The 25616-nt window shown below is 40.2% G+C and overlaps 1 protein-coding gene across 1 annotated transcript in view; it reads left to right on the forward strand.

Annotated features, from left to right (window-relative positions):
• TTN (titin) overlaps positions 1-25616 on the forward strand; it is a 364996-nt gene that overhangs the window by 240059 nt on the left and 99321 nt on the right. Inside the window, exons 183-220 of the mRNA XM_069616101.1 lie at positions 365-488; positions 576-842; positions 1343-1440; positions 3730-3898; positions 4044-4310; positions 4406-4675; positions 5206-5484; positions 5695-6103; positions 6212-6336; positions 6427-6693; positions 7280-7549; positions 8269-8571; positions 8684-8986; positions 9833-10020; positions 10140-10254; positions 10515-10799; positions 10888-11039; positions 12815-12962; positions 13166-13343; positions 13434-13555; positions 13649-13936; positions 14030-14326; positions 14448-14634; positions 15651-15766; positions 15854-16153; positions 17339-17638; positions 18190-18295; positions 18982-19178; positions 19285-19590; positions 19714-19992; positions 20094-20393; positions 20490-20792; positions 21343-21717; positions 21806-22108; positions 22230-22529; positions 23124-23420; positions 23518-23802; positions 24602-24895. Of these exons, the coding sequence (XP_069472202.1) occupies positions 365-488; positions 576-842; positions 1343-1440; positions 3730-3898; positions 4044-4310; positions 4406-4675; positions 5206-5484; positions 5695-6103; positions 6212-6336; positions 6427-6693; positions 7280-7549; positions 8269-8571; positions 8684-8986; positions 9833-10020; positions 10140-10254; positions 10515-10799; positions 10888-11039; positions 12815-12962; positions 13166-13343; positions 13434-13555; positions 13649-13936; positions 14030-14326; positions 14448-14634; positions 15651-15766; positions 15854-16153; positions 17339-17638; positions 18190-18295; positions 18982-19178; positions 19285-19590; positions 19714-19992; positions 20094-20393; positions 20490-20792; positions 21343-21717; positions 21806-22108; positions 22230-22529; positions 23124-23420; positions 23518-23802; positions 24602-24895 (9172 nt within the window). The remainder of the gene's footprint in view (positions 1-364; positions 489-575; positions 843-1342; positions 1441-3729; positions 3899-4043; positions 4311-4405; positions 4676-5205; positions 5485-5694; positions 6104-6211; positions 6337-6426; positions 6694-7279; positions 7550-8268; positions 8572-8683; positions 8987-9832; positions 10021-10139; positions 10255-10514; positions 10800-10887; positions 11040-12814; positions 12963-13165; positions 13344-13433; positions 13556-13648; positions 13937-14029; positions 14327-14447; positions 14635-15650; positions 15767-15853; positions 16154-17338; positions 17639-18189; positions 18296-18981; positions 19179-19284; positions 19591-19713; positions 19993-20093; positions 20394-20489; positions 20793-21342; positions 21718-21805; positions 22109-22229; positions 22530-23123; positions 23421-23517; positions 23803-24601; positions 24896-25616) is intronic.

A 25616-nucleotide genomic window follows, 5' to 3' on the forward strand; every position in this document is an offset into this window, starting at 1 on the left:
TCATTGTTATTTAGCCACTAAGAGACATGTGGGCTTTTGCGGAACCCACGCAATCAAATCAGCAGAATCCAGGCAGAGCAGACCTTCACAGAGTAGACACAAATCACACACAATCATAACAGGAGATTGTCCTACCTGACTGCAATGATCCTGACCCTATGTGTATGTATATGTAGAGAAAGAGCGAGATTGAGAGACAGAGACTTTCACATATAACAAAAGATATCTATATCTATATCTATATATGTATATATATAGACAGACCTCTTCCATTTACAAGGTGCCACTAAAGAAAGGACACAGAGGATTGAAATGCTTTGCTAAGTTCTAGATGGTGGTTTAAGCGTTTCTCTCCATTGACTAGGTTGTCACACGCGCCGAAGGAAGAATCCACACGCTTATTCTCAGGGATGCTCAGCTCGGCGATGCTGGTGAAGTGAAACTAACAGCTAAAGATTTCAAAACCGAAGCCAAACTTAATGTCAAAGGTAAAACCTGTTGTTCTTCTCAGTTGTACTATGCCATGGGGAAAAGGGTCTTGCCTGTGTTATAACTTGCAATGCATCTTCTTACAGAACCACCAGTTGAGTTTACGAAGCCCCTGGAGGACCAGACGGTAGAAGAGGAAGCCACCGCAGTACTAGAATGCGAACTCTCCAGAGAGAATGCAGAGGTCCGATGGTTTAGAAATGGAACCGAAATTCACAAAACCAAGAAGTACGATCTCATTTCAGAAGGAAGAGTCCGGAAACTTATCATCCATGGCTGCACATTGGATGATACTCGTACATACACCTGTGATGCCAAGGACTTCAAGACGTCTGCCTTCCTGAATGTAGAACGTAAGCAACCTTTTCCCAGGATTATTAGAAGTGTTAGTCTATAGAACCCACATGCCGTACACACTTTGGGTGAAATCCTGGGTCCTGTCTTTTCGACGTGTTTTCTTTTACTTTGAGAATGAATTAAAATTGTGAAATTTATATAAGTTTATTGTGTACCAAGTCCATTCTTTCAGGACTAATGCCACAGAGCACTACATCAAGATAGATGAGGAAGTTATTAGACTAGATCATATGAACCTTCTCTTTTGCGTATAAATATGTACACACTTTCAATTCAGTTGAGAACTCTGAATCATGCTCAAGCTTAACATTCAATTAAAGGCCAGAAGGCTTCTATTTTTCAGTCATGATGACTGAAACTAATGACCACAGCTTACTATGGTAACGATTCTCCTGTTTACTCTGCCAATAACATGTCTCTCCTTTAATGATAGATCTGGAATTTAGCAATGCTAACTACTACATTGATGCACTCATCTCTTTATTTTTATTTTTAGCTCTACATGTTGAGTTCTCAAAGCCTCTCTCGGATCTCGAAGTTAAAGAAAAAGAGGTGGCTCGCTTTGAGTGTGAAGTTTCTCGTGAAAGTGCCAAGGTTTGTAGTTTCTGTCATTTGAGAATATATTTAATTTTTTTGTTTACTGCTAATCAACTAGGAATGTTTTGGGTTGGAAGTCAGTACCATCATCTCTGTGGAATGTGCCATTCCGCGTGGCAACCAATCTGCCTTCATTAGCTGGTTAGCCAGTTACTCAACAGCAACTCTTAGGTTGTAGTGTGCTTCACACCAATATACTGAGATTATTCATCAATACTCAGGGCAAACTGGACCGAGCGAGCTAGGCCAAACCATTCCATAGTTACACCCACAGAAAACATAATTCACTATGAATGCTACAAAACGTAGCGTTGATTGTCCTACATGGGACCAGGAACCTAGACTGCAAAGCACTCCCATCACTAGCTTTAAGCAAGAAAAATATTTATGCCTAAAGTGGGTAGATATCTCAACGAGGGGAGCTCCCGCCTCTGACTCAGAGTAAACCTGCATTTTGAAAGTTTGAATCTCAGGAGGACAGGCTCAACCCTTCAAGCTTCTGACGTCGATAAATGGAATACCATTACATTGGGAATTATTAATAGCTATTATTACAGCACTTAGTAGTGGGAGAAATCCGACGTAAACCGTGATATAATAACCTGATATTATCATTGTTATTGTTCAACAGGATTGCATTCTAGCAATTCTTTCAAAGATGTGTAAGGTCCACGTTTGGAAGACATGGCTACCGGGCTAATAACATAGCACCAGTTGTCTCATGTCATAAGACTGTGAATGGAATCGCTGTTGAAATTTGAAAAATCATGCTCTTTCTGGACATGTTAGTACTATGTAAATAAAATACATGTAATATTCTTGTGTATGACAAAGATGCTCAGAATTTCTGGTAATGGGTTGTGGTACGCAACTCAGATGAAGTGGAAGTCTTGCTGGCTGTTCCAGAGAGTGTGCTAGAGGCTTTTGATCTCAGAAGCAGTGCGGCTAGCCAGACTGTAGGTAACAGACATGACACTGAAGGGTACACATCTTAAGGTGCATGACTAAAGGCATGGAACTTGCGTTTAGTAGGGTGAGAGCACATTGAGTACTGCCATCTCTTGGTCCAGCAGGAAGGTCTAATGTAACTGTTTGGCTTGTCCTTTCTGATATTTGTGTATCCTTTTTTGGGCCCGATTATAGCACAAAGCACACAGATCTTTGTTTTAGTGTTTTAGCAATGTTGGTTTAGTTTAAAAACAAACATGACAATGATCATCAAATCGAGTTCAAAGTCATTTGCATATTCCACAAAGCTTTGTACGCTTTGCCATTCGCCTACAGAGTGGAGACGGTACGTTCTTTAGGAAACAACATACCATATCTAAACCACACACTACTACCCAAAGGTATTTAAATGCATTAAAGCAACAAAGTTCAGCTTTCAAATTCTCTTCCACCAGATATGTCCACCCAGCTCTCCCTAGCGATATGTAGGGCCTGATCTGCAGAATCATTTTAGAATGGCAAAACCCCATTGGAAACTGCTCTGTGAATCAGGTCCTTAGTGTACTTCTAAGTCTATTCTTTACAAAGAGCCATTCAATAACTAGCCCACTTCATCAAGTCTTTTGCACAAGTTACGTCGACGTAAACCATCTCAGTAGGCCAACTTTCCAAATGGACAGCCTTGCCTGGGCTCACCTCACATAGCCCATGCACACCACACAATTAAAGCATCAATTAATAGAATATGTCAAGGGGAGACATTGTGATTGCGTCCATTCTGAAATCAAATGATACCACCCACACAGGACAGGATCGCCTGCCCTTTCCCTTTGCTAATCCTCCAGAAAGTATGCCTGTACCTTTCAAATACCCAAACCTCTTGTGAGAGAACTACTTGAGATGTGCACTGCAATTAGCCTAGCTTTTGTCTGTGGGTATGTGATTGTGCAGACTCATTGGCGTCATTCTAGCACTGTAATGCATTCAACGGATTGCATGCACAAACACATTAGTGCAATAAAATGAGTTCATCTAAATTTTAGATGGACTCATTTCATTGCACTAGTTATTGACGCATGCCTATAGTGATGCAGTGTATACTGGACAAGCCGAATTCAATTTTTTGAACGACAAATTCTACAAGAAAGGAGTTGGTTAAGAGGACGTTAATAATGATCATTCCTTTCTTGCAAGGTCTGAAAGTTAGTTACGGGCCTCTGCGTGGAGCAGCGATGGTCCACATTTTGAAAATAATTCAAAGCTATGCTAAAAGATACATGTGAGTTCTAGTTTCAAGACATTGACAGGTAGTGTAACAATGGCTTTTCTTTATTACAGGTCCGTTGGTTTAAGGATGGCATTGAGATCAGAAAGGGCAAAAAGTATGACATCATTTCTAAAGGTGCTGTGCGCACTCTGGTTGTCAACAAGTGCTTATTTGACGATGAAGCAGAGTACACCTGTGAATCGGGAACCGCTAGAACATCAGGAATGCTTACAGTGATCGGTACGAATATATGATCTCTCTTATCTGTATGGAGCAATTCCTGAACATATTATTGAAATGCTATGATGTAATTCATTTTCATAATCAGTAACAGGGAATTAACTAAAGGTATTGATGTTGTGTTTTTCCATGCTTGATATTGCAGAAGAGGAAGCTACTTTCACCAAAAATCTATCCAATATTGAAGCCACTGAGACAGATACAGTGAAACTGATCTGTGAAGTCTCTAAGGCTAGCGCGGAGGTGCTTTGGTACAAAGGAGATGAGGAGTTGCCAGAGGGCGGCCGCTATGAACATATTGCCGATGTCAGGAAGAGGATCCTGGTCATTCAAAATGTTAATCTAGATGATGCTAGCGAATACAACTGCAGACTTCCAAAGTCACGCACAAGCGGCACACTGAAAATCAATGGTAAGGAACATACCTCTGACAATTTGGCCCTAGGCAATCAAAATAAGCAAATACTATTGTGTCGTTTTAATTTCTTCTTGTGTGGTGTTTTGCAGAACTTGCTGCAGAATTTATTTCCAGGCCACAGAACCTTGAAGTGCTTGAAGGAGAGAAAGCAGAATTTGTCTGCTCTGTTTCCAAGGATGCCTATGAGGTCAAGTGGCTCAAGGGTGATGCCGAACTTGAGAGCGGTGAGAAATACGACATCATTTCCGACGGAAAGAGGAGAATTCTTGTTGTTAAGGACTCTGTGCCCAAAACAGACGAGGGAAGCTATGCTGCCATGGTTGGTGCTTCAAGAGCAACGGCTGATTTAACAGTCATTGGTAAGTTCTTTATTTCCACAAACAGTTGGTTTGTCTTAACCAAGTTAGCCTCCCTTCTACTGCGGCCTAAAAGTCAACGTCTCAGTCCATTTAACGATGTTCTGTATCCTGTGAAATAGCCTGGTGAGTTAGACACTTGCGTTTGCACTCTGCGTCGTGTGACATGATTCTAACATAAAGATCGCAGTGCGAGCCACCCTCTCTGTGTATCTAGCCTCATTTGTGTATCTATATAACACAAATGCATATCAATTAGGTCCTATGGTCTGTAAGTAAATGAGGCATGCGTAAACATGATCTAAATGATTATTTTACCAAATGAGCTTCCTTTTAAAAATCTAATTCGAAAAAATTTGGGGCTATATTTGTATAAATGCATGTTTGCTATTCACATGTGGACTGCCATGCACGCAACGAAAACTGTGTATATTTTATACGGGAACACAGTTTTAAGACTTCAATTAATGTTGCCTTAAACATAGCAAAGCCACATTGCAAACACATACTGATCCTTCTTTTTGATTTTGCAGAAAAACTCAGGATTATAACTCCAATTAAGGACCAACAAGTTAAAGAAGGACAGGAGCTTGTCTTTAACTGTGAAGTCAACACTGAAGGGGCCAAAGCGAAGTGGCACAAAAATGATGAAGCAATATTTGATAGTCCGAAATACATCATGGTCCACAAAGACTTGGTCTACACACTCAGAATCAGAGATGCGCAGCAGGATGACCAAGCCTCCTATACAATTTCTTTGACAAACCACCGGGGAGAACACGTCAAGTGCTCTGCTGCTCTCACTGTACAAGGTAAAACTCTTTGAATTTGTATTGTATTTAAGATCATTCATACGTAAACTAGGCATGGGTAATTTACACAAAGTTTGTTTTAATTTCAACTTTTTGTATCACTATTTTGAAGTTCCTTCGGGATGTACGTTGAAGTCATGAGTTCTATTGCTCTTTTGTTTATATGATGCATATCACAAAAAAAATCAAAATGTTCCTACATTTTAACAGAGGAGGATCTCAGGATTGTGGAACCCATTGAAGACATTGAGACTATGGAGAAGAAATCTGTCACGTTCTGCTGCAAAGTTAACCGTCCCAATGCTACAGTTGCATGGATGAAGAATGGCCAAGAAGTGGTCCTCGACAGGCGCGTTTTGTATAAAGTGGACAAGTACAAGCACTCCCTTATAATTAAAGACTGCGGTTTCGTGGATGAAGGGGAATACACCGTGACTGCTGGCCAAGACAAAGCAGTGGCAGAACTTATCATCACAGAGGCTCCTACTGACTTCACCCAGCATCTACAAGACCAAACCGTCATTGAATTTGAAGATGCTGTCTTCACTTGCCAACTTTCCAAAGAGAAGGCAAACGTCAAATGGTACAGAAATGGACGGGAAATACGAGAGGGGAAAAGGTATACAGCCAATCATGTTCTTACTCATGTGGCTTGTGAAATGGCTTGCATGTTGACACTCAGTTACTGGAGATGTAACATTATTCCTAAATGTTCTTACTTATTTAGATACCAGTTTGAGAAAGATGGCAGCTTACACAGGCTAGTAATAAAAGAATGCAGACCAGAAGACGAATGTGAATATTCTTGTGGAGTAGATGACAGAAGATCGAGAGCACGACTTTTCGTTGAAGGTAAGTGGAAAAACCTTTTTTTCTAATTCTCTCCATTACCAACATAACCGCACAACTTGGTTTGAGATGTTGTTCCTTCTTTTTGTTCAGAAATCCCAGTGGAAATCATCCGTCCACCTCTAGATGCTTTTGAGGCTCCAGGATCAGATGTAATATTTGAAGCAGAATTGAACAAAGACAGAGTGGAAGTCAAATGGCTCAGAAATAACATGATTATTGTGCAAGGCGACAAACACCAGATGATGAGTGAAGGAAAAGTGCACAGGCTTCAAGTGTGTGAGATCAGGCCACGTGACCAGGGCGAATACAGGTTCATTGCCAAGGATAAAGAAGCAAGAGCCAAGCTTGAGCTGGCTGGTAAGTCTCTGGTTGCACTGACTCTTTTCTGTGAACAACATAGGCCAAAGGTGTTCTGCAATACATGCAGCAACACCTCCATGGCTTTGCCACAAATACCTTGGTCGTCAGCATGCGAATGTAATGCTTAATGTCTATCGTCATTTCAATGATATCCCCTTACATATTAAGGCAGTCAACATTTATTAAAAACATAACACGAACACAATGCATTGCAATGCTCCATTCATTGAGACATGAGCTTTATTTCTTTAAAAAACATGAAGTTGCAATTTTTCATTTAAAATCGGAGAACATATTTTCATTCCTTCCATTAACTGCACCTGATATGCAGTACCCCTATAGTTGGCCTTTGTAGAAACATCAATCTTCTTTGATGACATTATCCATATTTTGTCTATTTGTCACCACCTGGTGCTATGATAATAGCCGCTAACATCTCATGTTGCAACAGCTAATTTAGGTATTGATTTGGTTATGCACATGCATAACCCCTTTTGTTACAAGAATGAAATGTTATACTTTGGTGTTGGTATTCTAAGATGTTATCTGAATTTAAGCATTCACTGTACATTCTTATTCCTAGCTGCGCCTAAAATCAAGACTGCGGATCAAAACATTGTGATCGATGCTGGCAAACCCTTAACGATGTCTGTGCCCTATGATGCCTACCCAAGAGCAGAAGCAGAATGGATGAGGGAAGAAGACATTCTGCCAGATCTGCATGTCGACACAACACCAACTGCTACTTCTTTCAGGATCACTGAAACAAAGAAATCCGACAAAGGAAGATATAGAATTATTCTCAAAAACAAACATGGAAAAGCCGAAGCCTTCATTAATCTAGATGTGATCGGTAAGTCATTCAGTTATTAGGGCTTGCATGATCAAACAGCAACAGGAAGCCTCCCCTACTGATGAGCCTTTTTGCTGGGCAATGCAGAGGAGGCAGATGGCATTGCCACCGCTATTATGTCATTGCGAGTATCCTGAGAACTATGTTCCTAGTTCTTGTGGGAAGCATAGAATTTCACTGCTCACTAAGTTGTCTTTTAATCGCTATGTTAGAGCAGCATGCATGAATTACAAAAATAAAGGATCGGGTGGTCCTTGTTGGAAAAGGCATCACTGCTAAGCACTTATAAGAGACACAAAAAGAAAGTCTTTTTTCAGACAAATCAAAAAACACTACCTGCTCCCTTAAAGAGGGGACAAGGAGGACTCATAATTTAATGAAAGAAGTGACACCAAAGAATGAATCAGAGATTGAAAGTGGGCCTAAATCTGTCAGCAGTTTTGTCAAGCGTTATTTTCTCTTATTCCGATCGAATTAAAACCCACAAAATTGTTCCAGACATTTTTCATGAAGAAAAACGTTGATGTAGAGCTAAGGGATGGCGCAATGGCTTTGTTGTAAAAGGACACAAAATTTAACTCAGTAAAGAATACATTTCTTAACATAACATTAATGTTACAAGGATGGCAATCGAGGATACACAGTGTTTGTCCTCAGATGAACTGAATGGATTATTTGGTGGACTCCAAAATAAGCATTGTTTTGTTCTCATTTTGCAGATGTTCCAGGCCCAGTTCGAAACCTAGAGGTAACTGAAACATATGATGGTGAAGTGAGCCTTGCTTGGGAAGAACCAGAATTTGATGGCGGCAGCAAGATCCTGGGTTATGTAGTAGAAAGACGCGACATTAAACGCAAAACCTGGATTTTGGCAACTGATCATGCAGACAGCTGTGAATATACAGTCACTGGACTCCAGAAAGGAGGTGTAGAGTACCTCTTCCGAGTGAGCGCCAAGAACAGAGTAGGAGCAGGTGAACCTGTGGAAACCGACAAACCTGTTGAAGCGAAGAGCAAATTTGGTAAGCAACATGTGTCCGTTTTACAGAACGTTGCCATGTCTTGTAGAAAATTATGTCCAACTTTTCTTTTTGGTCAACCAGCCCTGACTCTTTCCATTGTATCACATTTTAGATGTTCCCGGTCCTCCTCTGAATGTTGATGTCTGCAACGTGACCAGGTTTGGCGCAACTGTTACCTGGGAGCCACCAGAGTATGATGGCGGCTCAGAAATTACAGCTTACATAATTGAATTGCGCGACCGAACATCCATTAAGTGGGACACTGCTATGATAACCAGCCCAGAAGAGCTTGCTGCTACCCTAAATGATGTTGTAGAAAACAAAGAATACATTTTCCGAGTGCGTGCTGAAAACCAAGCTGGAATTGGCAAACCTAGTGCTGCTACTCGCTGTGTGAAAATTATGGATCCTATTGGTGAGTAATGAAATAAGTGTACAATTCCTCTGGGAATACATGCCAAATATGAAACATAGGTATTGGCCAAAGTGAATGCAAGAATCTTTTAATTAGTTAACACGCCTCTGCAGGGAAAACTATTCTGCCTTTGGAAATGTGTACATTTAGAGAATTGTGAACAAGCAAAGTGTTTAAAATGTTTCTGCCTTTTGTTAGTCAAGTAGCTCTTGAAACTCAGTTATGGCTACTAAGCTTACAATGTCGACATTTCCCTTTTTAATTTGGAGTTCTCTTAAATGCCATTATAACAGGAGTTCAAATGCTGTAAAAGGACGGTGAAAAGATAGTCACAATATGCTTAGTAGTCTTTTTCAGCCGTTCTAACGTTTAAAAATGGGGTATTAGTATGTAGACTACACACATCACACACATACTATTCAATATAGAACAGCAAGGAGAAAACAATATCAGTAGCATTTTGTTAAGTACATTGATAAAAGTCAGATAATCCCACCGGGCTCACTTTCTGTATTCTACCATTACCAAAAAGCATGTACAGATTCTTGAGTGTGTTGGGAAGCCGGCAACAATGTCGGCAACATTAGAAAATACATTATTGTGAAAAGTAATACTAACCAGGAGCCGCACTTTGCACTACTCCGACTTGATAGCTAACACATCTTATGGACTCACCCTGCCCCTTGCATAGGCTGCATAGAGCACTTTTAAATACGTTCCTCCTCGTGTGCCCAGGGGGGATCTCGGCCCACTGAATTGGGCACCAAAAATATGATGGCTCCGAAAAGCATGCTTAGCTAAAACTAATTGTATATTTACACATCTTTTTTTGTTGCTGTTTTTCAGAGAGGCCAAGCCCTCCCATCAACCTTAATCATGCCGACCAGACTAAGTCATCTGTTCAGCTTACATGGGAGCCACCTCTTAAAGATGGAGGTAGTCCAATACTGGGCTATATTGTTGAAAGATGCGAGGAGGGAAGTGATAAATGGATCCGGTGCAATATGCGACTTGCTACTGATCTCACCTACAAGGTATAGTACATCCTTTTCAGATATGGATGGACAATTTGTTGGGAAAACGTGATGGCACCTTACATTGAAACTCTAGATGTCCAGTACATGGTTGTTTAAAGATCTTTTTTCGGCTTTAGGTCACTGGCTTGAAACAGGGAGCAAGCTATTATTATCGGGTCTCTGCAGAAAATGAAGCTGATGTTTCAGACCCTGCCGAGGCTATCGGCCCACTAACTGCAGATGATAAACATGGTAAGGTTTCAGCTGAATACTTTCTTTTATGAACACTACCAGCAAGTTGGCAATAATGAAACACCTTCCTTGCAATGATTTGATTTGAATAGGGTTTTATAGAGCACTCCAATACCCATCAGCCTCTTAGCACTGGGAACAGTGAAAGTAGTGTAACTTGAAATCCATTAATAAGCTATGTTTTTACAGCTTTTCATGATTGAAAATGGTTGTTGATGCTCTGTGTTAAGTATCTAATTGTATTCACTTTGATCTTGCAGTTGGACCCACTATGGATTTGAGTGCATTCAAAGATGGACTGGAAGTCATTGTTCCAGAGCCTCTGAAGATCCGTGTTCCAATTTCGGGCTATCCTGTGCCTACTGCCAAATGGTCCGTTCATGGCAATGTCTTAGAAAATAACGAACGCGTGAAGATCGAGACTTCATCCACCTTTGCCGAGCTTATCATTACTCCAAGTGAACTGCCAGATAAGGGGGTATACACTCTTGAACTTGAAAACCCAGTTCTGTCCATTTCTGGAGAAATCAACGTAAATGTGATTGGTACGTTCTTCTGCTTTTCTGCCAATGTAAAAAATGTAATTATGCAGCATACTGTTCGGACTAAAGGGATTCTGTGTTTTTCTCACAGCTTGCCCCAGCGCCCCGAAAGAGCTGAAAGTTGGGCAAATCACCAGGGACTCAGTACATTTGATATGGGAGCCACCTGAGAGTGATGGAGGCAGTCCACTAACGGGCTATGTGATTGAGAAGCGTGAAGTTAGCCGCAAGACATGGTCTAAAGTATGTTTCATTATTTCTTAATTTTACGGGAATGTGTTTATAGTAATTTTATGTTATGCTGGAGGCAAGAACACCAGGCAGTTAACTGGATGTGGTAGCATGCAATTATCACATTAAAGGTAACATGTATAAGCCTATAGTCCATAGGATATAAAGCATTGGTTGAGAATCTCCAAGTTTGCTTGCTGGCACATATTACTGTGACCTGAATTGTATGCATATCAATATGTAAATAAGGACACATAACACTGAGTATGAAGTTGATATTAAACATCACAATCAACATGTTCTGAAATCACCTGTATTGTTGTGCATTTTACATTGACTTTTGTAGTTTGTAACCCACTCCATCCTTTCTTTTTATGAATGGGCACCCCATTCTTTCACACTAATATATAAGCCACCAGCTAATGTTCAACACTCATGCCATTGTTGATAAATCTTACAAACAAGCACAACTGATAGTTCACAATGTTGTGAGTTTAGCTCAGACAGTGCTATCAGATGTCACACAGCACCACCATGAAGAAATATGAAAGACAGATTTGAGAAAAAACATTTGGAAAAGAAAAGTCATTCTTTCAGACATTTGGGAGACAAAGACATGCGTAAACAGAGTGAAGGCTGTATTGTACATTTAAACATTAATACAGTTAACAAATAATAAAGTCCCATTAATTACAGTGAATTTGGGATTGCTGCACCATTGATATGTTACAGGATGCAGCAATAGCATTTTAAACAGCAATTTATACTTAAAACACACATTGAAATTGAATCAATCTTCAGTGAAAGTCCCAAAATGGCATGATTCTGAGGTTTTGCACTTTAAGGAAAAGCACATATGGAATGTTCTATCAGTTGACATATTGTCACATGTTTATTAAAAGGGGTGTGTGCATTTATGTGAATTGTATTCCATGATTCAAAGTGGTGGAAATAAAACTGAGGAAAATAAGTTAACCTTACTCCTGGAAACACCAATGCTAGACTATATGTTAGATCATGGTACGGTTTAAATATTATAGGAACTTTTCTTAAATAGATTGGTCCCAATTATCATCCTTTATGAAGATTAAAAAACATTTGACAGGTGCAAACTTTGCTTCCATAGTCCATCTTCATTAAGTTGGTTGTCGGTACAGACAGTTGGTTGCCAAGAAACTCAGATACTAAGAGGTAATGCCTTACACTTGTTTTTTCGATAATGACAAACACACCTGTGATGCCCTCCAAATGCCCCACAAGTGATCTTAGCTGTGCATTGACAAACAAGGCAGCGGATAATGTGAAAATGGAGATAACATTTTGAAAGTATAGAATGAGATGTTAAGTCTTAAATAGACCCTTTTAGCTCTTTACATGAAAGGTCGATGCTCACACAATTATCAATAAGCGCACGACTAGTGTATGTCTTTGATTGTGTTTTAGCTTGGCAATTAGAATTCATAATAAAAGCCATACGGCTCAGAATACTAAAGCTTCAACTGCACAATAGTGATGTAAATACTATGTTGCGTGATGTTAGGTTGTGTTAAATACATGTTTAAAATCATACTCCCAACTTGGGTCACGGGTTACAGTATAATGTTTAAATCATTTTCGAGGTGAAAGTAAAACTTTCAGAACTATATTGCGATTAGGGAACTACCTTTTTCCAGTGTATATCAGTTGAACTTTCAGGTAATTTTGGGAGTTCCTCATTGTATATTGTATTAGTGCTTCCTAGTTTTAAATACATTTTGAAGTAAACTGGGTCCCATTTGTACTTGTAGGTGGCAGAACAGGTTATCGACCTGGAATTCACTGTTCCGGATCTGTTCCAAGGAAAAGAATATCTTTTCAGGGTATTAGCATGCAACAAATGCGGTCCAGGAGAACCTGCATACATTGACGAGCCTGTGAACATGTCTGCTCCAGCAAGTGAGTTATTTTTTTTTTATCTAAATGTGTGATTTGAAATATTTTCACGTGTATACCATGTGCCCTTTAAGTGATACTGGAACAAAGACAATTTTTGTCTTCTTGGAAAGTTCGATATATTCAGTGGCATGCATTAAACTGTTAGAACGTTGTTTGCATTCTTGCCTTAATACCAAATCAACTTGCACATTTCTATCAACTAGCTGTTCCTGACCCACCTGAAAATGTTAAATGGAGAGATGCAACTGCCAAAGGAATCTTCCTAACATGGGAACCACCCAAATATGATGGTGGCTCAAGAATTAAAGGATACATTGTGGAGAAATGTCAACGCGGCTTTGACAAATGGGAAGCATGTGGCGATATTGTTGCTGAAACAAAGTGAGTGTTACGTTTGAAACAAGAAAGCAGACTGTGTTAAAATTGGCATTTTTCTGTTCTTAACAATCTCTTCTCCTGTTTACTGAATAGATTCGAGGTTACAAACCTCACTGAAGGTCAGTGGTATTCTTATCGAGTCAAAGCTTTGAATCGTCAAGGTGCTAGCAAACCAAGCAAGCCAACTGAAGATATTCTGGCTACTGATCCAAAAGGTATGCTTTTTCCCTATTTAGAAATTCTCCAAGTTAATGTTTCGTATCATGGGTAATATTTACAACTGTAAATTAAATTTGTTCATTGAACAGAGGCCCCTGAAATCTTCTTGGATGTCAAGCTTCTTGCTGGCATCACTGTAAAAGCTGGATCTAAGATCGAACTTCCTGCAACAGTGACTGGCAAACCCGAGCCCAGAGTTACTTGGAACAAAGCTGAAATGCTTCTGAGAGGTGACAACCGAATAACTATTGAAACCAAGCCTGGTCAATCAACAGTAACAATTACAGAGAGCACAAGAAGTGACAGTGGCACCTACATCATTGAGGCAGTCAACACCTCTGGCCGTGCTAACGCTGTTGTTGAAGTGAACATTTTAGGTAATCTAGATTAAAACCACTTAAACATTGACAGATTGTACTTTACCAGACATTGATTGAAGCAGATTAACACATTTTAACATTATTCCACAGACAAGCCTGGGCCCCCAGCTGCATTTGACATCTCTGAAATTACAAACGAATCCTGTGTCCTTACATGGAATCCTCCAAGAGATGATGGTGGATCCCGAATCACAAACTATATTCTTGAAAAGAGAGCTGCTGATAGTGAAATATGGCACAAACTGTCATCAACCATCAAAGAAACACACTTCAAAGCTACAAACCTAACAGCGCTGAAAGAGTACATCTTCAGAGTCAGCGCTGAGAACATGTATGGCATTGGAGAGCCAGTTCAGTCAATGCCCATCATAGCAAAATATTCATTTGGTAAGTTAATTTCATGCACCATGCCTAGGATTAGCAGCTATTGGGTTATCTATTATGTGTAGTTTTTAGCACATTAGTTTATAATAGGTATGTTAATTACAAATAATATATTTCAATACAGATCCACCTGGCCCCCCAACACGTCTGGAACCATCTGAAATCACAAAGGATGCTTTGACATTAACGTGGTATGAACCAGATGAAGATGGCGGGAGCCCAATCACTGGATATTGGGTAGAGAAATTTGACCCTGAAAATGACAAATGGATAAGATGCAATAAGATTCCAATCAAAGATACATCATTCAGGTAAATGTTCAGAAGCATTTATATATGAAAATGATCAGAGCTTACTTATTGTCATACCCAAAGTAAGTGTACCGTGTTATGGTAGTATATACACCAATCGCTTCAGATGGTTTTAGAAGCCAAGATAAATTCAGAGTTCTGAGATAATGGATTTAAAATGAGATCTTCTTCATCTACTTGTTTTAGAGAAATAAATACTAATGAGTGTGGGTCAGAATTAAACCCTTATTGGGAAAGATACACATTGCTAAAGTACATTAAAGCTCAAAGAGTATTTGAGCATTTTCCATAAATGGCTGTGGAGTGCACGTAAAACACAAGAATAAAGACTAAAAAGACATCTGAGAGCAGTTGCCAAGTCCTGTACACAATACAGCACTTGTGCGATGGCACTGGGGGCGTAGTCATATAACTCTCATCATCTATTCCTGACATATTCCCTCAAATGGCATTTGTACTGAAAGCGTATCTATGCACATCTGATGCGTTACAACCTGAAGCCACTGGTTGGAATCCAGGTAGCGAGTACTTAGCCCTTTTATTCGTTCTTCTGAGGTCAACACATTGAATTTGGTAACCAAAACACATATTATGAGAGTGCTTAGAAATGGGAGGAATCTGACATGAAGTGGTATATAAAAATGCTATGTTTTATCTAGGCAAATCCAACCACATTCTGTCGCGACTGATTTGTGAACACAGGGGATATGGAAAGCTTACCCATAGGTTAAAAGTCACAACTATTCATGTAGTCTTTTATTCTAAGGAAACTGCACAGCATATGCAAAGATAATCGAGATTAGCTTCTATTCTGAGAAAGTCAAAATACATTATTTCATTAATAACTTATTAGAGTCCAATTCCCTGCTTTGGCTACCTTCCCAATAGCTGTATTAGCTCCCTTGTCTTAATATATGTAAGCATTGCTTTCACCTTATCATAAGCAATTTGAGGCACATGAAGTATACCTGTTGCCCTGGATGTGATTAACACAGCAATATATTCTCAATTTGCAGGGTCAAAGGTCTTACCAACAAAAAGAAGTACAAGTTCCGAGTTTTGGCAGAAAATATTGCAGGACCTGGGAAACCAAGCAAGGAGACCGACCAGATCTTAGTGAAAGATCCTATTGGTACGGCAGTGTTCCTTTCAAATCTACAATTTGAAACAATCTAATTGTTCATGTTTAACAAGTGACTCCTATGTTTTCTGATTTTAGACCCACCATGGCCTCCTGGTAAGCCCACTGTTAAGGACGTTGCTAAAACATCACTGTTCCTGAACTGGACTAAGCCAGAGCATGATGGAGGTGCCAAGATCGAGTCCTATGTCATTGAGTTGCTTAAAACCGGAACTGATGAATGGGTCAGAGTGGCTGAAGGCGTCCCGACCCTCGAACACTTCCTCAAAGGGCTGATGGAAAAGCAAGAGTACTCCTTCCGTGTCAGAGCTGTGAACAAGGCTGGGGAAAGTGAGCCGAGTGAGCCCAGTGACCCAGTTCTCTGCAAGGAAAGACTGAGTAAGTGAGACCAAGAGGAGCAAATTGCGTGTAGTGCTGATTGTAGCGCGACACACACAGTGCGGTGGCGTGATCCAGTGGCAAGGATGCTGACACTGGCACCTGAATTTTAGTTGCAGTATTTGCCCAAAATGTACGTGATTCTGGGCAAGTTGCTGCGTTGTTCCGCGACTCAAATTGTAAGTTTGGAAAATCTAGGTATACACTGTACTATCCCACTTACTGGGTCCCTTCGCATCCTGCTTTCAGTGATCCACGTGCCACATTTCCCACTGTTCGTGCAGAAGGTTTGTGAGGCACCTGGCACAATACCTGCTGTCTGTTGTAGATCCGTGGTATATCACACATCAAAGGAACACTTCCCAGAGATACCCACATCTCTACGCTTAGTTTTATACGCTGTGGGTCATTAAGAGATTGGTGGCAGTAGTAACTCCAGCAGTATTTGCCAAATACCACAAGATTTACTGTTTCAAATTCAGGGTTGGTTCAAATACCACGGGTGTTATTCTGTCAGAATACAGCCAATGCTATTTGCCCATTTTTACCTCCACCAATTCCAATTTGGTGCAACATTGTTTTAAATGTATTCTCACTGTGCAGAATGTAATCAGAATGTAATACAGCAAAACAAAAATGGGCCATGCTAAGGGTTGAAATAGTGGGCACATTGATGCCTCCTCTTGCTATGTTTCCCATATAGTGGAAAAGGGTCAGTATTAACCATACTCTGCATTGAAAAATGCATGTTGGTGGTTGCACTACTACTGTGCATTATGTGTTCCCACTTTCACATTGAAGATGGGAATGGATAGAAACCAATATATATATTTTTTTTAAAAGTGCATTAAGGTTACCGCTTGAGGAGGTGGTATTTCTGGAATACCTCTAGGTTCTATGCAGAAATAGCAGATCTGCCAGTGCAAACCTCTGAATTGCGTGTTTCTTTAAATAAAACCCCACTGCAAAGGTGGTAACGTCTACCAACAGTATTTAAAAATAACGTTGCATTCAGTACATAATGACACCCATTTTGTTTATTTGAAATATTTTATACCTGACAATAATAGGTTGTCATCAAATATTCCTTAGAGAAACCCATGAAAATGTGAATTGTAAAGCTACCCCATGTCAATAATTTGGCATCACGTTGACTAACACCTATCTGTGCTTCTCTTTCAACAGACCCCCCTTCACCGCCTCGCTGGCTCGAAGTTATCAATATTACGAAGAACACTGCCGATCTCAAATGGACAGCACCCGAGAAAGACGGTGGCTCCCCGATTACGAACTACATTGTGGAAAAGAGAGATGTTAGACGCAAAGGCTGGCAAGTCGTCGACACCACAGTCAAAGACGTGAAATGCAATGTGACACCCTTGTCCGAGGGATCGCTCTATGTTTTCCGAGTTGCCGCCGAAAATGCTGTCGGACAGAGCGACTACTGTGAACTGGAAGATTCCGTGCTAGCAAAAGACACCTTCAGTAAGTCTTTCCAACTGTGCAGCTCCAACTATGGGGCCTCCAGGCATCAGAACATTGCTGTACGAGAGATGGAGTCTATAGATATGGCACTCTTAAGGTCTGTGCTGCTGTGTCGACTGGCTGGACTCTGGTCCACATTCCTATAGTCCTTTAGACTGGTATCTATTCTATATCGCCTCTCACATGTCCATCCAAAATGCCGTGCTTCATGGACTTCATTTTGGTCCAATAACTCAACTCTGGGGAAATAACAGGCAATATAGGCAGCATGAGTGGTTTCTAAGTCAAAATAGGAACATGGGCAGCAATCACTTAGTTAAAAATTAGACTTTAATTGCAATGGTTATTTATTTATTTATTTGTATATAGTTATAGTTCTTTTTCTGGAACTATATGCAAATAAATAAATGAATAAATTATTATTATTCTGCCCATTCCAGCATTTTGAAACTAGGAACTCCCTGTTTCAAATAACATGTTGCAGGTGAGTGTGAATCCATCACATATTTGCGGGCTTCGTATTCTTAACATTTTCATTGGATTTGTTTCAGCTACTCCTGGACCACCTTATGCTCTTACAGTTGTTGATGTAACAAAGAGACACGTTGACCTAAAATGGGAAGCTCCCAAAAATGACGGTGGCAGACCAATTCTAAGGTACGCCAGTGTTATATGCTCATGTCCATGTTTTAGAGACTCCAGATAATGTGTTCAGATCATACTGCTTGCCTTAATGTGGTTCTGTGCTTCACAACATAGATGCATGCGATCGTGTGAAAAGTTCTGCGCTGAAATCATCAAAGACATGTGCATATTGGCCATGATGTCTGTCTATTCTGCACGTTTTTATTGGCGCTCCTACATACATCATTTACCAATATCTTGGAAGGATCTACGGCTATAGAGTACAAGCATATGTGGTCTCTAAGCCTAAATAAGAACATGAGCAGCAAACACTTGTTTACAAATTAGACTTTAATTGTGATGATTATTTTGCTCATCCCAGCATTTTAAAACTAGTAACATAGAATACTATATTCTATATAAGCCATACCTGGCTCTTACAGGGATTGTACTTGAATTGGTAGACACTCACAGGTACATGCACTCCCCAAACCATGAGTGCAGTAAAATGCCTGCTTTCTGCATTGGTGGAGTCTGCAAATTAGGCCCCTGGATCATTTTTGCACAGCTCGATGTCAGACCTTCAAGGTGAATTGTCTGTGCACCATTGGGCAGCATCTTGCTCCACCAGCCATTAGCATGTCCAAGCACACACCTCTAGCGCAAAGAGACCATACCTCGTTAGAGCTCATCAATATCCTTTGTTCTGTTTGCTATAGATATGTCATTGAAAAGAAAGAGAAACTTGGAACACGCTGGGTGAAAGCTGGCAAAACATCGGGACCCGACTGCCACTACAAAGTAACCGATGTCATTGAAGGAACAGAAGTCCAGTTCCAGGTTCGCGCAGAAAATGAGGCTGGCGTTGGTCATCCAAGTGAACCTACTGATATGCTCCTGATTGAAGACCCAACAAGTAAGTCATGGTTTCATGGCAAATCGGCAAATCTGTCTATTGAGCACGCCACTAAACTGCTGGCATGGTGCTGAATGAGTCACTCAAATGTTCTCTTTTTCTCTAGGCCCTCCATCTCCACCTTTAGAATTGCATGTAACAGACGCAAGCAGAGGTCATATTTCCATTGCATGGAAACCACCAGAGAAGACTGGCGGCAGCCCCATCATCGGTTATCATGTGGAACTGTGTCCAGCAGGAACTGAAAAATGGATGAGAATTAACTCTCGCCCAATAAAGGACCTGAAGTACAAAGCGGAAGAGGGCATCTCGCCTGACAAGGAGTACATCTTAAGGGTCCGAGCTGTCAACGCCATCGGAGCAAGCGACCCATCCGAAATCTCAGAAAACGTTTTTGCCAAAGATCCTGACTGTAAGAATTGATAGACTAAAATATCGATCAGTCTGTACAATCTCATATCGGCTACGATATGAAAAGTTTTTCTAGGCTTTAAGGCAACCTATATATTAATCATACATTTGTATCTTTTTGTAGGCAATCCAAGCATTGATCTGAAAACACAAGACATCACTGTCATTGAAGGAGAGAAACTTAGCATCCCAGTTTCCTTTAGAGCTGTCCCAGCACCCAGCATCTCTTGGCATAAGGATGGAAAAGAGCTGAAGGCAGCAGATCGGCTAACAATGAAAAGTGATTACATCTCTGCATGCGTTGACGTTACTAGCAGTGTTCATGCAGATGCAGGTGTATATACAATCACCCTGGAGAACAAGTTGGGTACAACAACAGGCACTATCAATGTTAAAGTTATCGGTAAATATCCATCCATTCATAATAGTTACTTTATCAAATATAATATAAGTAAATAAGGAAAAGTAACTCATCATTGATTTCCCTTTACTAATACCCAACAGGTCTACCCGGGCAATGCCAGAATATCAAAGCAAGCGATGTGACCAAGAATTCATGCAAGGTAACATGGGAACCTCCAGAAAGTGATGGTGGATCTCCTATTTTGCATTATGTCCTGGAACGCAGAGAAGCTGGTAGGAGGACATACACCCCAGTTATGTCCGGGGAGAACAAGCTCACTTGGAATGTGAAGGATCTAATACCAAATGGGGAATACTACTTCAGAGTTAAGGCAGTAAACAAGATTGGTGGCGGCGAGTACCTGGAACTAAGGAATCCTGTAATAGCAGAAGATTCAAAACGTAAGCTTTCATCAATGGCCAGAACACAGCAACTGGTTGTTAAAAGAGAATAAGTAACTCACAGGTAAACCATCATTTCATTTTGTTCTATTTCAGAACGCCCAGATCCTCCCGTTGATGTTGAAACTCATAATCCGACATCAAAGACGATAACGCTAACATGGAAGCCACCGATGTATGATGGTGGATGTAAGATAATGGGATACATCCTGGAGAAACTGCCCAAAGGTGGAGAGATGTGGGAACGCTGCAACGAATCCCTGGTGCCAGTGCTAACCTACACCGTGAAAGGCCTGGAGGAAGGCAAAGAATACCAATACCGTGCACGTGCAGAGAATGCTGCTGGTATCAGCGAGCCATCTCGTGCCACGCTTGGAGTGAAAGCCCTGGACCCTATTGGTAAGACGAGATCATCTGAATATATTTGCTGTTCTAATAAAGTTTTTAACAAAACTACTTTGCAAATTTTCAATGCATTAGGAATAGATCCTTTCATCAACCAATAAATGCCAGGGCACTTCCCGAATGCACTAACAAACTGCGTACACCTGATCAAAGTCAGAAAAGTTTATGTCAATGTAACGAGATTAAAATAGGCAGCCCATTTAGAAAATAGGTATTCAACTGTATGGTAAGGTTGTTTTTGTTTTATCTCCAGTCCACTTTTTCACTACGTGGTGGTGACAGTTCATGCTGTATTTAATAGCGAGTGTTGGTTACATATAAAGCCTTCGCTAATGTCACTGTGAGAGTAGCAAATAAAAGCTCCCCTAACAACACTGCATGGCACATCCCTCCCAACTATTGCAAAGCCACTGCAATACCCTGTCACTTAAATCAATTAGACACCAAAAGTCAGATTACCTATACAGCATGTCACAAAGTCTTCAGAGAAATGACCTGCTTCTTGTACTTTTTATGTTAAACAATAACAACTTCTGTTCTACAGATCCCCCGAAGGTGTCTCTTGCTGCCAATCTACAAGGAGGCCTTTCTGTAAGGCAGGGTGAAGAAATTGCACTTGAAGCAAAGATTTCTGGTGCACCTTATCCAACTATTACCTGGCTCAAGGATGGTGAAGTGATTAGACCTGAAGAAATCAAGAAGAGAGTCGATAAAAGAGTGCCCTCCAGGAAGAAGGAAGTTGTGGAGGATGAGCCATTCTACCTGAGCCTGCCCGAACGCTTAACTGTTGACAACAGTAAACAGGGTGCTTCACTCTTATGGGTCCGGGACTCCATCAGAATTGATCATGGCGAATTTACGATCAGGGTTGAAAACGATCACGGTGTAGCAAAAGCTGCATGTGACGTAAATGTATTGAGTAAGTGTCCAGAAAGTTATGTTTATAATTTCAGTCTTTTACTATAACTGGAATAGTTTTTTACATATTATTTTGTCTTATACAATAGATACACCTGGGCCTCCAATTAACTTTACATTTGAGGATGTAAGGAAGAATTCGGTTTTATGCAAGTGGGAGCCACCGCTCGATGATGGTGGCAGTGAAATCTTGAATTACATTTTGGAAAAGAAAGACAACACCAAAGCAGAAATCGGATGGGTTAACGTAACATCGACACTAAGACATTGCAAATATCCAGTCAGCAAACTGATTGAAGGAAAGGAGTACCTCTTCCGTGTTACAGCAGAGAACAGATTTGGACCCGGACCATCATGCCTTTCGAAACCACTTACAGCTAAAGATCCATTTAGTAAATATAACTTTGCTTCCTAATTAAATATATTTTCAATAGTTTAATTTTATTTATTTTTAAGGTCTGAATGGTAACAACTCTTCACAAACAGTCACTGATTCCTTTTTTTTTCCTTCAGCTCCTCCGGATGCCCCAGAGAAACCAGAAATTGAGGATGTGACAAGTAATAGCATGTTGGTTAAATGGCTAGAGCCCAAAGACAATGGCAGCCCTATTCTAGGATATTGGATTGAAAAGCGTGAAATTAGCAGCACACACTGGGCCCGAGCAAACAGAAGTCTTGTTAATGCTCTAGAAACAAGAGTTGAAGGCCTTTTGGAAGGTCTCACCTACATATTTAGAGTGTGTGCAGAAAACGCAGCTGGTCCAGGCAAATTTAGTGTTCCATCAGATCCGAAGACAGCACAGGATCCAATCTGTAAGTAATATATTTAAACACACTATACCTATCTGTGTAATGTTTATGAAGGACAGATAGCTCTTTCTCTTTTTGCCTCCTAAGCAAATGTGTTGGCAGAAGCAGTGCGTGTTTCCCAACCATGTAATGTCAGTCTAGTGAGTCTCTGATTTCAAGAGCTTGCTGATAAATCAGGAGATTCAGTTCCATGTTTGTGAAATCCTTGGTCTGAATATTAGTGTGACTTTTATGATGATGAAGCACCGTATTCATTTGAATGGTTGGTTCTGTTCATTGGGGTATTTCTATAGTACAACACACCATATTGAATCACCTTTTAGTGCACCTGATTAATACCTGGGTATGGGAGAACGTAAAATTATGGCTAGTGCTAACAAAACATGAGTTTTGAGAATTTCTCTCCCAAGCACTGGCACAGTCAGCAAGATTCCTACTGGAAGCTTTCCATAGATTATTAACTTATTTAAAATAGGCAATTGAGTTTCAATAACTTGACAGTCCTATTGTGCTAATCATAACAAATTCGCCAACCAAAATAGGCAATTTCTTTTCAAGTAGCAGACTTTAATCTTTCCATACTTCCTTCCTTTGAAGTGCCCCCTGGGCCTCCGGTTCCAAGAGTTCTTGATACAAGCGCGTCTGCCATTGAGATGGAATGGGATCCTCCGATTTACAATGGTGGAGGAGATATCCTGGGCTACTATGTTGACAAGCAACTGATGAACACAAATGAATGGTCACGTTGCACAGATAAACTAGTTAAAGTTCGTCAATACACCGTCAAAGGAATTCGGGAAGGTGCCGACTACAAACTCCGAGTGATTGCTGTTAACAATGCTGGTGAAGGTCCCCCTGGAGTAACAGGACCAGTAACAGTTCTAGAGCCCCAGGGTAATTATAAACATGTTAGATCGAAGTTATTTTCTGTGAACTCTTCATATTATTTCATGGGTTTTGCTAACCTGTTTAACTTTCTTTTGTCCTACAGAACCTCCAGTAGTAGAGTTGGATGTTTCTGTAAAAGGAGGCATTCAGATACTCGCTGGACAAACGCTTAAAATTCCTGCTACGGTAACAGGCCGCCCCACACCTACCATTGAATGGACTGTGGAAGAGGGTGAATTAGAAAAAGATCGAGCAGTTATTACTAACGTTGGTACTTCATCCGAATTAGTAATTGCAAACGCAGAAAGGAAAAACCATGGGCGATATGTGATCACTGCCAGCAATGACAGCGGTACCAAATATGCTGCAACCAGAGTGGAAATCTTTGGTAAGTAACTCATATCCAATAATGTTATTGTAGAACGTGACACATGCACTGTAAGATAAGCTATCCATTATCTCGTGACTCATTGTGATAAAACATATGGCTAAGTGTTTACAACTTACCAAATGCAAGAGGTATAAGCTAGTACATTGGAACAAGGCCCATTTACTGACCTGCTCAAATCATAACATGTTTGCAATTTGCTTAGGTCTTTTTCTTGAAATGTAAACTCTGGTAAACACTGTGTAGTTCAACCAAAAATACCAAGTTGCTGTGTACTGATTACAGGCCCGATTCATGGAATTTTCTGCAAAACTGACTTTGCACTGCCGACACAAACCCTGATTCATGCAACTGCGCAAAGTGTATTTTTGCAGTGCAAAGTCATTTTGTACTGCAAAAATTACTATGCACTGACTTTGCACTGCAATAATACACTTTGCACAGTTCCATGAATCAGTGTTTGTGTCTGCAGTGCAATTGATCGGTTACAAAGGCAATACCATAGCGTTAGACACTATAGTACTACTACAACAAATATGTGTTTTAAAAAGAATTATGTTTTCATTTATATAACATCAAACATCAATGATTACAAATGGTACAATGCTAGCTAAATGATACTCAATTTTGATTTTATTTGAAATCATAATGATTTAATCATTCAAATGCCAGGACTTTAATTACTTTAATTCTTTCCTATGGAAACTATGTTATACATATGTCCAAATGGAAGTCACATGGTTAGTAGTGGGTTTTAGCACAATAAAATATCATTTTATACATGTTGCTCTGTTTTCAGATGTTCCTGGTCCAGTTCTTGATTTGAAACCTGTTGTTGTGACAAGGAAGATGATTCTGCTGAACTGGTCTGATCCAGATGATGACGGTGGTAGTGATATCACAGGCTTCTCTATTGAAAGAAAAGATGCTAAAATGCATACTTGGAGATTGCCAATAGAAACAGATAGATCCAAATGTGATATCACAGGCCTCCTCGAAGGACAAGAATACATGTTCCGTGTTATTGCCAAAAACAAATTTGGCAGTGGTCCACCTGTTGATCTTGGGCCCATTCTTGCAGTTGATCCTCTAGGTAAATAACAGGTTCCTACCTATAACTTGGTTTGTACTTTATATAAATAGCCATGATTTGTTCATAGTTCTTTTATGAAACAGGTATGGAGTGCATATTAAAAACAAACATTGGCCAAAAGCAGAATGTCTATATTTTAATTCCCAATACCAAAATTACTCATCATAGCCAGATTGTATGCACCGGGATGAGGGGGAAGAGGTGTAGAAAATGGCACTGGGTGCAATCATTTAAAATTTTACTGGCGGAAATGTCAATTTGGAGAGCTCACTACAATATGTTTAGTCGCTGGTGCCTATCCATGGATATTTGACTACAACACCAGACCCGCTCTATGGCACTAAAGTGCTGTAAATGGCAACCCACCACCTTATTTAGATATCGAATTGGAAACCCATGCGTGAAACGTGGGGCTGCTTTTTTCAAATTCAGAAAACGAAACATTCACAATCTGCCTATTTACTGAAGCAAAGTAATGTGTGCTGATTGCATGAACTTTGTCAATGCAATCAATTAGGACTGCTTGGCATGAGTAGCAGATATACAAAAAATGAAAAACTTGCTATGTTATGTGCTCTTAACAAAGTATATTCCAGGCAGTAGATTTAATTTTAAGCTCTTCATTGTTTATCCGCTGAAAAGTAGAGGAGGGCTGGGAGGATAGCTCAGGGGTAACATGCTTGTGTTACAAGCAAAACAGCGTTGAACAGCATGGGTTTGA

Source organism: Ambystoma mexicanum, chromosome 9 (assembly GCF_040938575.1).
Source record: "Ambystoma mexicanum isolate Mex_15411 chromosome 9, UKY_AmexF1_1, whole genome shotgun sequence".
Taxonomy (NCBI): domain Eukaryota; kingdom Metazoa; phylum Chordata; class Amphibia; order Caudata; family Ambystomatidae; genus Ambystoma; species Ambystoma mexicanum.